This window comes from Triticum aestivum, chromosome 5D, assembly GCF_018294505.1.
Source record: "Triticum aestivum cultivar Chinese Spring chromosome 5D, IWGSC CS RefSeq v2.1, whole genome shotgun sequence".
Taxonomy (NCBI): Eukaryota; Viridiplantae; Streptophyta; class Magnoliopsida; order Poales; family Poaceae; genus Triticum; species Triticum aestivum.
Window position 1 is genome coordinate 70,795,106 of NC_057808.1, and position 12,441 is coordinate 70,807,546.

Below are 12,441 nucleotides of genomic sequence, written 5' to 3' on the forward strand. Positions count from 1 at the left end.
CCCAGGATTCTTTCAAGAAGGACCCGGATATGTGTTCGAGGAATGTCTACATGATAAAAACAACACCTTCAAGTTTGGTGATAGTTATGCTATCAAACTTTTAATGGGGATCTCAATTTGTATTTTTTATGGAGCACTGGGCTCATTGGTGAGACTTGTGAGGATGTGCCTAGGCTAAGGATGGCCGCTATGTCGGTGCCAAGTGGCATGTGTTTAAATAGGGTATCCTTGTCAGGAGAGCTGATTGTTGAAATATTGTAGTTTATGGATGAAAAGATTCATCATGTTGCGGCCTTCGTTAGTAGTGGACTCTCAGGAATTAATCAAGGGCGCTATGCTATTTTAAGCTGAGATTCTATCGTGGTTATATTTATTTTTGCTTATCTAGCTGTTTGCCATGCAGTTCTCGCTATTGGTGGGAACATTTGTTTTCTCAGATCATATCTGGTGGTACTATAGCATGGCTTTCGATATTCTAATGTATTTTAAATTTATTTTTTGGTTCATTTTCTAACTTCTTACAACTCATGGTGGATCTGTGTATAAAAGTTTGATCGGGTATAAACATGAAAGAACTAGGAATCAAATAGTGGATTGTACTTCATGTGTGCATTGAGATGAACTGATTTAGAAGCAACAAGTTGTAAAACAGTTTAAAGTTATATCCAACTGCTCAGTAAGAACAACGATAGATCAGTAGGTGGTTACTTGAAGTGTCTGGCAACAATATTTTGTTTCGGGTTTAGCAAGATTATCATTGACGTGAGATTATGTGTGATGTCCACTTGTCCTATAAAAAATTATGTGGACACACGTGCCCCCCCCCACCCCAATTATATTATGCTGTAGATGTGGATGTGGATTGGGGTTAGTCTACTGAGTTACGGCTAATTTCCTACTTTAGAAAATGTGGTAAAATTGTGTTTCATTAGAGATGGCTTTGTAGAATTTGCATGATCGAGCCATTTATATTTTTTCCATCAAGTCGTACAATTTTTTGGTTATGATAGAAAAGTAAACCCATTGGTTGGTTGCTTCAAGAGTTGATAACGGACACGGTGGCGTATCAGTTGCATGCCCAACAATGGATATCGTATTTTTATTTCATGGTAATGCATGGCATTTCAACTCTATGTTGCAATGTAGTAATGGACCAGGAGACATCAGATCTGTCGTCTTGCCTTGGGGGGTGGGGCGGGGTTTCATGAACGTCGCTCACCTCCTCCCCCTTTATGGAGGTGGCAGATCGACACGAACACAATGGAGGAGGGGATCAGGGCAGCCCGTGTAGAAGTAAGATGTGAAGGAGAGAGGGCTCCATTGCGAAGGTGAGGTGGCCGTCATCTGGTTTTAAATTGGAGAGTTCCAATGAGAAATGTTCCGCTATGGCCGAAAAACGAGTAGGAATGGGAGGGTCTAGCAGAAAAAGTGGGTGGGGGTTTTTGTGTTGGGCCCGCGGGTTGGCAATAATATGGCGGATAGTCCGAAAAACCACATTTCTCCCCTCATATGGTCTGGATTTCAGGAAGCCCGGACTGTCTTGACGGTTGAATTTTGAGGAGCTGAGAGGAATGAGCTTCTACTTTCAATACATTCTTAATTATTTATTTAATTCATTTATATTAAATGGTAGCGCGTAGCAACACACGGGGTGCCTACTAGTAAAGTATGGAGGCCCGTCCGTTCGTTATATGTTATACAAAAAAGCTCCTAATTTTTTCTTTAAATAATCTGTGGTCCTACATTAAGTGCTCTTTCTCTATTGAGCCTCGGTCGAACTGCGGCAGCCGCTATCTCGCGCGCCTGGGCGCCAGTTAGTATTCCTCGTTCAGCTGCAATAGGCCCAGTTCGCTCTGTTTTCTGCCCGTTAGGACCCTGACTTTTATTATTTACACGGAATATGTTAAACATTATTATGCTATAACTTTCCAACCGTAACTCGGATTAAAATAATTTATATATGTAATTTGGTTAAAACTGCGTAGTTTTCAACCTGCTATTATTTGTTCCTATTAACCACTTTAAAATTCTATTCAGGGCATAAACTCAATTAATCTAATTAATTGCTCTGGTGTATTTTAGGAAATGCTAACACACAATATAACTTCTATGTCATCTTTATATATATGAAATATGTTATGAGGGCCTATACGGATCGAAGAGAGTCTGAATAATCGATTTCAATGGGCATATAGGAGTAATAAAGAAAGGAAAGAATAAAGGGCGTGATCAGTAGGTAAAAAAGAACGGGAGATTTTAAAAATATGAAGGAGAGAATAACACAGATGAATTGGTATTAAAACCAAGGGTGTGGCTTGCATGCAATGCAATAATGAAAAGGAATTATATATGGAGGGATGTGGGAGGGGCACGCATATATGCGTTGTTGCGCAGTGTGCAACAATTATGTGCAAAAGAAATAGGGCGTCGAGTTGTATGCAACGAACTAGGGTCATTTCGCTCAGATGTAGACACATTTTCTATTAATCTTCAAGCATATGCAAGATGGCCTAAAACACATTTAATAGAATCCTTTTATAGAGATCATAATCGTCGTATACTAATCGTACCAAAAGTATTGTATGTGTACCATGCTTCTTACAGTACTACTGGTATAAATTTCTACTAGACCTCAATCTGCGTCTCTCTGCCATTGTCTGGCACAATTCGGATGTTGTTGGGACGTGCTGACGGATGTTTCAGTGGACACGTCAATTATTTCTTCTGTTGCAACACTTCTGACCGTCCACCGCCTCTGTTTGTAGAAAACCCCCGTTCTTTCCTAAAATCAACCCGCAGTCCTGGTTTAAGTGATTCCAGAGACGAAACGCTTCTGCCCATCCACCGTTGCATCTTTTTGCAGAAAACCATCGCTCTTTCTTAAAATCTACTCGTAGTCCCAGTTTAAGTGATTCCAGACATAATCTTTCACTATTTGCGAAAAACCTTCTGCAGTTTCCTCAAATCAACCCGCACTCTAGGTTTAAGTGGCTCCAGAAAAACTATTTGTTGTTTGCAGAAAACACCCTGACATTTGATTTAATTAACCTGCAATACATATGTATGTTTTTAAAATAGTCATATCTTTTACACCATAACTCCAATTTTAACATATTATATATAAAATTTGATTTTTTGTAGAATATGAATATGATGTTATTTTATTTGTTAACAATTTTAAAATTATTATTTTGGGTGCTACCTTAATCAATAATGCACGATCCGCCTCTCTTTTGTATCGGTGTAGATTCGGATTGAAAATGAACACCTTAGTAAAATTAGATTGGATACAAAAGTAATCATCTGTAACAATGCATGTACGCGTCGGCAAAACTTCGCATGAAAAAAAAGGAAAGCAGATTTCTCATTTTATGCGGAGAGAGAGATGTCTTAGGATTGACCACATTGAAACATGTTGTGATTGTGTGAGCACCGAGACCACCGTCGGTGAGGGTGGGAGGAGGATAAGAGGCAACACAGATGGGATACCGTGCTCGAATAAATAACATGGACCTATTGGGGTCTTGAGTCACGGTTATTGGTCAGGGGCATCTGTTACTTTTTTCTCCGGTTGCAATGCACAGCCTCTTTTGCTAATAACTGTTAAAGACTAGAAACTTTGTATATTTGACTTATTTTTACATATTTGTATGGCTTAAAAACCAGCAAATGAACCGATGAACCAGCAGTCTGACCGAACAAAACCTGAACCGGCGGCATCACTGGTCCATCTCCGCCAGGCGGTGGATGAAGATATGATAGATTAGCGCTAGCCCGCTATTACTCCTTTGTTGCGCAGTCCATTCCGGTTTATGCTATGTCAGTTTCCAGTTTGCCAAAGAACATCTGCAAGAGTACATGTGATGCAATTGCTAGGTATTGGTGGGGAGGTTCACAGAACCAAAAGAAATTGCATTCGAAGGCATAGTGGAAGATGTGTATTCTGAAGAAAGAAAGAAGGAGGGATGGATTTCCGAGATTTACACTGTTTTAATCAAGCAATGTTGGCTAAGCAGTGTTGGAGACTACTAAGTGAACCAGAGTCTTTGTGTGCTCAGGTACTTTGTGCGAAATATTATCCGAAGGGGGGCCTTTTCAATGCGGTTCTTAAAAAAGGTGCCTCGTTGGGAGGCAATGGGGCAAGTATTAATATTTGGTCTGATCTTTGGATCCCTACCGCCCATGATAGGCCTGTGATGACACCACGCGGGCATTGCCTTCTTGAGACGGTACAAGATCTTATTGATCCACGTACGGGAGAGTGGGATGTACAATTGGTACATGACAATTTTTGTCCTATTGACGTTACAAGGATTATGCAAATTCCGCTTCCATCCCAAGAACAACCAGATTTCATAGCATGGCAATTATGTAAGTCTGGGAGATTTACTGTCCGTTCGGCTGATCATGCGGAATGGAAAGCGGAGTATCGAACTAGAGCGGGTATTGATACTGGTGTGGGAAGAAGCATGTCACATCCGATATGGAAATTACTTTGGGATCTGAGTATCCCTCCAAAGTACATATTTTTATTTGGAGAGCTCTACACGGAATTGTGCCCTGTTATTGTAATTTAGCGAACAAGCACATTAAAACTCCAGTGACTTGTCTGGTGTGCAAGGTAGATCGTGAAGACCTTAAGCACATGTTATTTATCTGTTGCAGAGCTAGAGAGGTATGGGAGGAACTCGGCCTAGGCGCGAATGTGGCCGCGATTGCTGAGCATCATAGGTCCGGTTCATTGATACTTGATGAGATAATATGTCCCAGTTTATCTGGTGGTGTCTCATTCCAGGGAGAAAATGCAGTGGAATTGGCTATGGTTGCGTGTTGGTATATCTGGTGGGAATGACGTCAAGTGTCCCATGATAAAGAGATTGGTACACCAGCACGATCGTCTCTACAGATTAGGGGTATCGTTGCAAACTGGGTAGCAGAAAAGAAGCTAGTTCCTCCACGACAGACTAGAAGGTCTAGACCAACATCAGACTGTATAAAGCTTAATGTTGATGCTTCATATCATGTTGACTCAGGGGCAGGGGCAACTGGTGCTATTTTACGAGACTCAAAGGGAGGTTTTGTTGCTGCGGCCATGGAATATAAACCGAATGCAATGGACGCTCCAACGATGGAGGCGTTTGCACTATTAATGGGACTACGACTTGCTGATGAGATGGGCATTTTTTCTTTGTCCATTGAGAGTGATTCTATGGAGATTGTTCAAGCTATCCAGAATCCGGATGACTACCGGGTGCCAAGCGCGGTAATTACTAACGACTGTCGAAGGTTGATGAGTTCTTTCGGCAAGGCGACAATAAATCATTGTGTGCGTGATGAGTGTGCTCATACTATTGCTCGTTTTAATTTCTTGGATCAAGAGTCAAGGGGTGTGGCATGATAAACCTCCTGATTTCCTGATTCCGCTTATTATAAAGGATATGATTATGAATTAAATAAAGTCGCCGAAGTTCAAAAAAAGGATTATTATTAGGAAGCGGCTCCATGACGATCAACTTACGTCGAGAAGAATCCATGCAGCCCAAACACCATTTTTCTCTCTCGGACATGTTAATGGGCAAACGTTTGCCGGGAAGACAGTCCCAGCGAACGCCCACAAAGACATTGGATCCAGATCACGTGGATGACAATTTTTCTATAAAATCGCTGATAATTCTTTCATTTACATGGCAATTTCCCGTTTCGCACAGGGCATTTCGCTCAACGACGCGCGGCAAATTTAGTTATTTTGGCATGGCAAGTGAGGCGTTCTCTGGCAATTCGCCCCCAGTGAACGTCTGTCAGATAAATGCGTCAGGCAACTTATAAAGGAAACTTTGTTTAATTATGCAATAACTTAACTGCATAGTAACACCACGGTGGCATCAGTCAACTGAACACGCACTTGTGCCGACCCAGCATGATAATGTACAACAACAGGATTTGCATCATATATTCTGTACTGCTCACGGCGATGACTCTGCTGTTGCTTCTGATGATATGATTGTGGATGGTTCAGATTGCGAGTCGCCTGGTCTCTGCTGGTTGTTGACCTTGATGTCTCCCATGTCACCGATCACAGCAGGCTTGGTGATCTTCTCCATGGAGACATCCTTTTCTCCGGTCAGCATCCGGAGGACGTTGGTCATGTTGGGACGGAGTTTCATCGCGTCTTGAGTGCACAGAAGACCAACTTTCAAGAATCGGCATGCCTCGTCGGAGTCTAGGTCATCTTCTAGATCTGTATCTATCATCTTCTCGAGCTGTCCTTGTTCATAACATGTCCATGTCTGCAAGAGCACCAGCAGATCCTTAAGGTCAGAAACAGCCAAAAAAAATGTTCCTCCAAATGTTAAAAATAAACTAGAATAAAATCTAGTAACGATATGGCTCTTGAGATATTCTTACACACGGCGGTTTGCTAATTGTGGTCTCAAAAAGTTGATACAGTTTGGGTGCCAAATCATAAACAGAATTACTGGGATGTTAAGAACAATCAACACTGCAAGTAGTATCCTATGAGATATGTTTTAGCTAACACCTAAATGATAACCGCGCAATGGAAGAAGAATCACAACTCAGTCTCAAAATGAAGCATAGGTTTGGTGAACATAGTATTACGATAGAGCTTACCCTCTCGAGCAGAAATTGGTCTTCATAAGGCAATCTATTATTGTGGTTACACCTGCCACTAACAATTTCCAATAGCAAAACACCAAAACTATAAATATCTGACTTCTTTGTCACTTGCCCTCTAACTGCATATTCAGGAGCCAGGTATCCTCTGACAGAAGGAGAGAAAAAAGGCAGAGAGAGAGAGAGAGAGATCAGAATGAAATATATTCCAATTCCCAACCAAACCCCAAACAAGGTTATACTTACATTGTACCTGCAACGCGGGTGCTCACATGAGTTGCATTTGGAGGGAGGAGCCTTGCCAACCCAAAATCAGAAATTTTGGGTGTGAGATCCTTGTCGAGCAGAATATTGCTTGCCTTTATGTCCCGGTGGATTATGGGAGGATGGATTTCTTCGTGAAGAAATGCAAGCCCATGGGCAACACCTAGAGCAATTTTAACACGGACTCTCCAGTTGAATCGAATTCTGCTATAACCCTTACCTGCAATACTTAAGCAAGATGGTTATTAAAGCATTAAATGATCAGCAAAGGACACATAGGGCAGAAAAGTATGTCACCTAGCAGTGTATGTGCAAGGCTATTGTTTTCAAGATAGTTGTATACAAGGATCCTATGGGGTCCCTCAGCGCAGCAACCGACTAAGGTGATCAGGTTTTCATGCACAATATCAGAAATTGCTGTAAGTTCAGTAAAGAACTCTCGGATGCCTTGCTTTGAATGGGCAGACAGCACCTTTACCGCAACAATTGTGCCGTCTTTAAGCCTTCCCTAATCAAATAAAATGAATGTTAGCTAAGAGAGCTTGATGCAAAGGATATTGTTTATGTGGCCATTGACTTGGGGAAATTACCCTGAACACAGAACCAAAACCGCCTTCGCCAACCTTGTTTGCTCCACTAAAATCATGTGTAGCTTTTCTCAGCTCGCTGTAAGAAAAAGCTTTCACCTTATTTCCTCCTGGAGCTGCCAGAAAGCAAATGCAAGTGAATCAGAATGGGACGTTTTTGCAGTAAAAGTGGTTATAAAACTGAGCAAAGACATGAAATGCTCGCCTTCTTCACCTTCAATAGTCTGTTCGATGTCCTTTCTACACATAAGGCAACAAGCCATGTTTGTAAATCAGAAGCCAAATCGTGGATATCAACAAAGAGAACTGGCTAATTTCGGGCTGAATTCCTGCAAAAAGAAAGAGCGGAATCAGAACAGTTTTTCATTCCGATAAGGAACAACTAATTGGTATAAATCTCATTGAAAAAAAACTAATCAGTGTAAATCTACCTAATAGCCTCAGATCACAAACCCGTAAATGGTTAACCAAACACATGCCCGTTTATCGGCACCGCTAGACCATAAATATATTTGGTAACATCTTATATCAGTTTACAGAGGGAGTAATAATTATCAAAAGTCACAGAGGAAAAGAAGCAGACTAATGCAATTCAGTGGCGCACCCCACCAACACTGACAAGTAAAGTTAGACCCCCCCCCCCCCCCTCTCCATATAAATAATGCTGCAATTCACTGGTGCGCCCCACTAACACTGTCTGATCCGTATAAATAATGATGCATTTTATCTCCATGAAAGTGCATACTATGCATTGTACTATCAGATCCATGCAGAGAAACACAATGTGAATTTCACTAAACTTCACGCATTTATACATTACCAATGTAAGAGCATCTCAAGGCTAGTCCTTGATTGTCAAACAAAAAAATTTACTCTCACATAGTGAAATGGTATTACCAATGGTAGTTTTTTATAGCTAGTTATCAAAAATAGACCAATAATAGACTAATAAAGTACTCCCTCCGTTCACTTTTGTAAGTCGTTTCAGACAACTCAAAATAGGCTGTTTTGCACATTGTCTGAAATGTCTTCAAGGTCTTATAAAAGTGAACAGAGGGAGTAATAAAGTTCCTATCTATCGCATCTGGTACCACTCATGCACATGTAGGGTATATTGTTTGAATAATAATCAATAGCATTGACTTCTTCTAAGATGCAAAATGGAAGAAGGAACCGATCAATCTCGAACAAAATACATACCCCCCAATTTCTATCCAACATATAATGCACACATATGCTACACTAGATAAACATTTCTTAGCACATGGGCAAAACGTGGCAAGCAGCACCAAGGAGTGAAACCTCTTGGCCTCGTCGAAGCTGGAGCCATCAAATCCGGTGTTGAGAAGCCGGGGCACTCGGCCCAGGGCACGCAGGATCCAGGGAGGCAAATGTTGTGGTCGTTCGTTTAGATTTAGGTAATCATCAGCTTAAAAAAACAAATTAATGTCTAAGAATGAGGTCGGGGACAGAGCAGGATTAGGCTACGGCACGGAGGTGGTAGATTTTATGCCACATTGGGTGGGATTGGAGCTTGGATGGGTTAGAGCAAGAGATTGGTGGCCACCCCAAGGCCGCGGAAGCGTCCCCGCAAAAAGAACCGCGGAAGCAAGCAAGAAATGAAGCGGGATCCAGAGCAAAAGCGAGAATCACCTGATGTGGATGGAGCTCCTGCGCCCTTAGCGCCGCCTGTGCCCCAAGAACCAGCCGGCGAGGATAAGTGGCCTGAGCGCCGCCGGTATCTGAGAGCCAGTCGGCCGCGCTGGAGAAAGAGAGAGGGGAGATTGCCGGATTAGGACAAGGACGTGGTGGCTGAGGGATCTGGTACCCAGTGGGGGTTTGTGTAAAGCAAATCGTAGAGCGCACGATGACGGAGCTTGGTGACATCAGCGCTGCGAGGGAAACATACTCGACACCGCCGCGTGATACATACCTCAATCGAAACGCGCCGACCCACTTTCATCCGCGTGGTCAGTATAACCATATTTTTGCATAATTTTCTGCATACATATCAAATATTGCCCAAAGATTATGTATTTTGCGGGTGCAATATTGCCCAAAGTTTAAATCAGAAGCAAATAAAAACTCATAATTTACAAAACAAATAAAATTTAAATTGTCACGAATACATTGAATAGAAAAGGAGACGATACATATATTGATATGTTGGTTGCCCAGGTGAGCTCACATATATATGCTCAACCAAATCATCTTGAAATTAAATTGGAGTTGCTCAATCCCGCATTTTATGATAAAATTGGGTGAATCGTGCAAACATTGCCGCTCCTTCATACTCAGACACAACATTTTCACCCTGAAATTGAAATCTTGGTTGAAGATTTCATCCACATGCTCATCCTTTATGATCATGTTATGCATGATCACACAAGCAGTCATCACCTCCCACAACTTGGTGCTCCAAGTCCTAGCAGGATACCGAACTATGCACCATCAAAATTGAAGCACACCAAAAACACATTCTACATCCTTCCTAGTACTATCTTGTGCTTGGGCAAATCTCTGCCTCTTCTATCCTACCGGGTTATGGATTATGTTAACTAGAGTAGTCCATTGAGGATAGATACAACCAGCTAGGTAGTATTTCTTGTTGTAGTGGTGGTCATTGATCTCAATGTTGACCTCTAGACAGTTTCCTTCTGCAAGCCTTTTGAACACCAGAGAACGCTGTCGAGGGTTACGATCCTGAGAATGAGTACTAGGGGTACGAAAGAGGGGTAGACCTAGCTACGGCGCGGGTGTAACACTAGGTGTTTAACGAGTTCAGGCCCCTCTCGGCGGAGGTAAAAGCCCTACGACTCGTGCCCTAAGGCTTAGTCTTTCTTGATGGATATGGTTACATAGATTGCTTAACCCCGGCTCAGGAGGGGGAGTGCGGCTTATATAGAGTGTGCCGCAGACCCATGCACTCCACATCGCCAAGGCACTAAATGCTATTAATTACGACAGTTACAGGTGTAAAGAGCATCAACTACTGCGCTTTAAGGACGTCTTAGGATTCCTCGACCGTTGCAGCTCCCATGCCGTCTCTACGTATCTCCAGTCCGAGTGGCGATGGCCCAGACGAGTAACGGGTGGTCGTCCGAGTGCCGTCGAGGTAACCGAGTGGACTTCCTGTCATACGCATCTGAATGCTAATATGGTCCAAGGACCTACCCATGATGGTGTGGGACCCCAGGTGGGCCCTAAATGATGGATCCTTGACCCTACCTGTAATAGGTGACCTCACCAAACGCTGAAGCATGTTGATGTCATTATGAGGACGAGCGTGTTCTCTTGGTGACCCACATTGAGAGAGGTTTCTCCATGCCTCCCCATCCTTTCTTTCATGCTTTCTTGGACTATTTTGGGGTGCAACTCCACAATCTTCCTCCCAATGCCATCGTTTATCTTTCGGCTTTCGTTTCCCTCTGCGATAACTTCCTCGGCTGTCACCTCCATTAGGGTCTCTTCAAGCACGTATTCACTTGTCGGTCAATGACCGTGAAAAAGGATTCGCCAACTAGCGAGAAGACCCACGTCACCCAACTGTGCGGGGGACTGGGCATTCAGCTCTGGGGCGGCAGCGCCTTCCCCAAGATGAGTTTTCCCGACTCGTTCAAAGGGTGGCAGGGAACTTGGTTCTACTGCAGGGACATTCCCAGAGCCAATAACCAATCGGGCATGCCCTTGTACTCGGTAGAGAGGGTGCAGGCTCTCGAGTCCCTTTCGGTGACAAAGGAGGAGAAGACGGAGGTTGGCATCCTGGCCACTGCCCTTGTCAGGGTTGTGAACACCGGCGTGAACGGGATGGACCTGCTGGAGACTTTCCTCACTCGGAGGATCCAACTGCTGCAAGCCAGGGCCCATCCTATGTGGATGTATGAGGGGCCGAGTGATCCCACTCGGGTGCACCCGGAGGAGCTCGACGAGAAGGACGTGGGTGCCAAGATCAGGGCCATCACCTGCGCCAGAGACAACCCGCGACGGGGCTCGGAGGGCGCCCCCGTACTCCAAGGAAGTGCAGCCCATCGAGGTAAATTTCTTCTGAGCAGTCGGACTACTCATATGTTACTCCCAATGTATCTAATCTCCATAGCGGTGAATCTGTTTTTCCAGAGTTTCCAACAAATGATCTCTAACATTCCAGTGGTCAACCGGTCGCCTGAGGACGTGACGAGTGACACCGAGAGCTAGTACTCAAAGGACTTTGACGACGACTAGAGCGAGGAGGATGAGAGCTCTAAGGAGAGTGAGGAGGCCGAGTCCTCCTCGTCCTATGAGGCCCCCAAGGAACCCCGCTCGAAGGTGCTTCATGATCCGAGTGGCAAGGCAGGAGGAGCTCAGCAGCCGACTGCTTCAGGGCGGACGACTCGCAGCTCGAAGCACGCGCACAGTGAGGCGGAGAGCTCTGCTGAGAAGCAGGCTAAGCTGCCTAAGCAAATTGCCTCCAAGCCTCGGAAGGCCGCTTTGCCTCGGATCAAGGTGACAGTGCAGGTTGCCTCAACGTAAGTGCCTTTGTTGAATCTTTGTCTATTGTTATTTTAATTCAGTTGACGGCCAAGTGTTGTTGGGCTTTGCAGTAATGAGACTTCGACGATGTCAGCGGAGCCGAATGCTCCTAAGCATGGCTAGGGTGACACCGATGCGGCGGACGCCGCCTCCTCCAAAGGTATTTTTTCCGCCTATTGGTCGCTATGTTCAGGTGTCTTCCGACTGACTCTCGCTAATGTTTTCGACTCGCATGTTCATGCAGCCCCGCCAGAGGTCATCCAACTGGACGATGACGAAAGGGCCGATCCGCCTAAACCAGAGGCTGACAAGGGAAAATGCCAGGCGCCGACGTGGTCATGCAGGAGGCTTCCCCTCGCCGAGTAGAGCGTGCTTCGCCGGCCAAAACTGCTTTGAGGGCTATGGTGTCGAGTCCTCTAGCCCAGGGTAGCTCCGCGCATGCGACCGC

General features: G+C 44.2%; 1 protein-coding gene across 4 annotated transcripts; it reads right to left on the reverse strand.

Annotated features, from left to right (window-relative positions):
• Positions 1-5,638: 5,638 nt before the first annotated feature.
• Positions 5,639-9,386, reverse strand: LOC123119516 (cold-responsive protein kinase 1). 4 transcript variants are annotated; one of them, XM_044539345.1, is made up of 7 exons: positions 9,138-9,386; positions 7,699-7,813; positions 7,488-7,600; positions 7,195-7,405; positions 6,880-7,117; positions 6,631-6,781; positions 5,639-6,287 (listed from the first exon to the last, which is right to left on the reverse strand). In XM_044539345.1, exons 2-7 carry the CDS (start codon positions 7,745-7,747, stop codon positions 5,964-5,966), a joined length of 1,086 nt encoding a protein of 361 aa, XP_044395280.1. In that variant the 5' UTR covers positions 7,748-7,813; positions 9,138-9,386; the 3' UTR covers positions 5,639-5,963. The 4 variants fall into 4 exon arrangements, with proteins under 4 accessions (XP_044395280.1, XP_044395279.1, XP_044395283.1 ...); XM_044539344.1 differs by having other exon boundaries at positions 7,690-7,813; XM_044539348.1 differs by having other exon boundaries at positions 7,195-7,400; positions 9,138-9,370.
• Between the last annotated feature and the right edge of the window lie 3,055 nt (positions 9,387-12,441).

What these genes read in the sequence shown, in the direction of transcription:
- LOC123119516 (XM_044539344.1), bottom strand. Translation starts at nt 7,747, where the DNA reads ATGGCTTGTTGCCTTATGTGTAGAAAGGACATCGAACAGACTATTGAA. An exon ending in GACTATTGAAGGTGAAGAAG is followed by an intron (nt 7,601 to 7,689) that starts GCGAGCATTTCA and finishes GCTTTCTGGCAG; the next exon opens with CTCCAGGAGGAAATAAGGTG. An exon ending in ACCCGCGTTGCAGGTACAAT is followed by an intron (nt 6,782 to 6,879) that starts GTAAGTATAACC and finishes TCCTTCTGTCAG; the next exon opens with AGGATACCTGGCTCCTGAAT.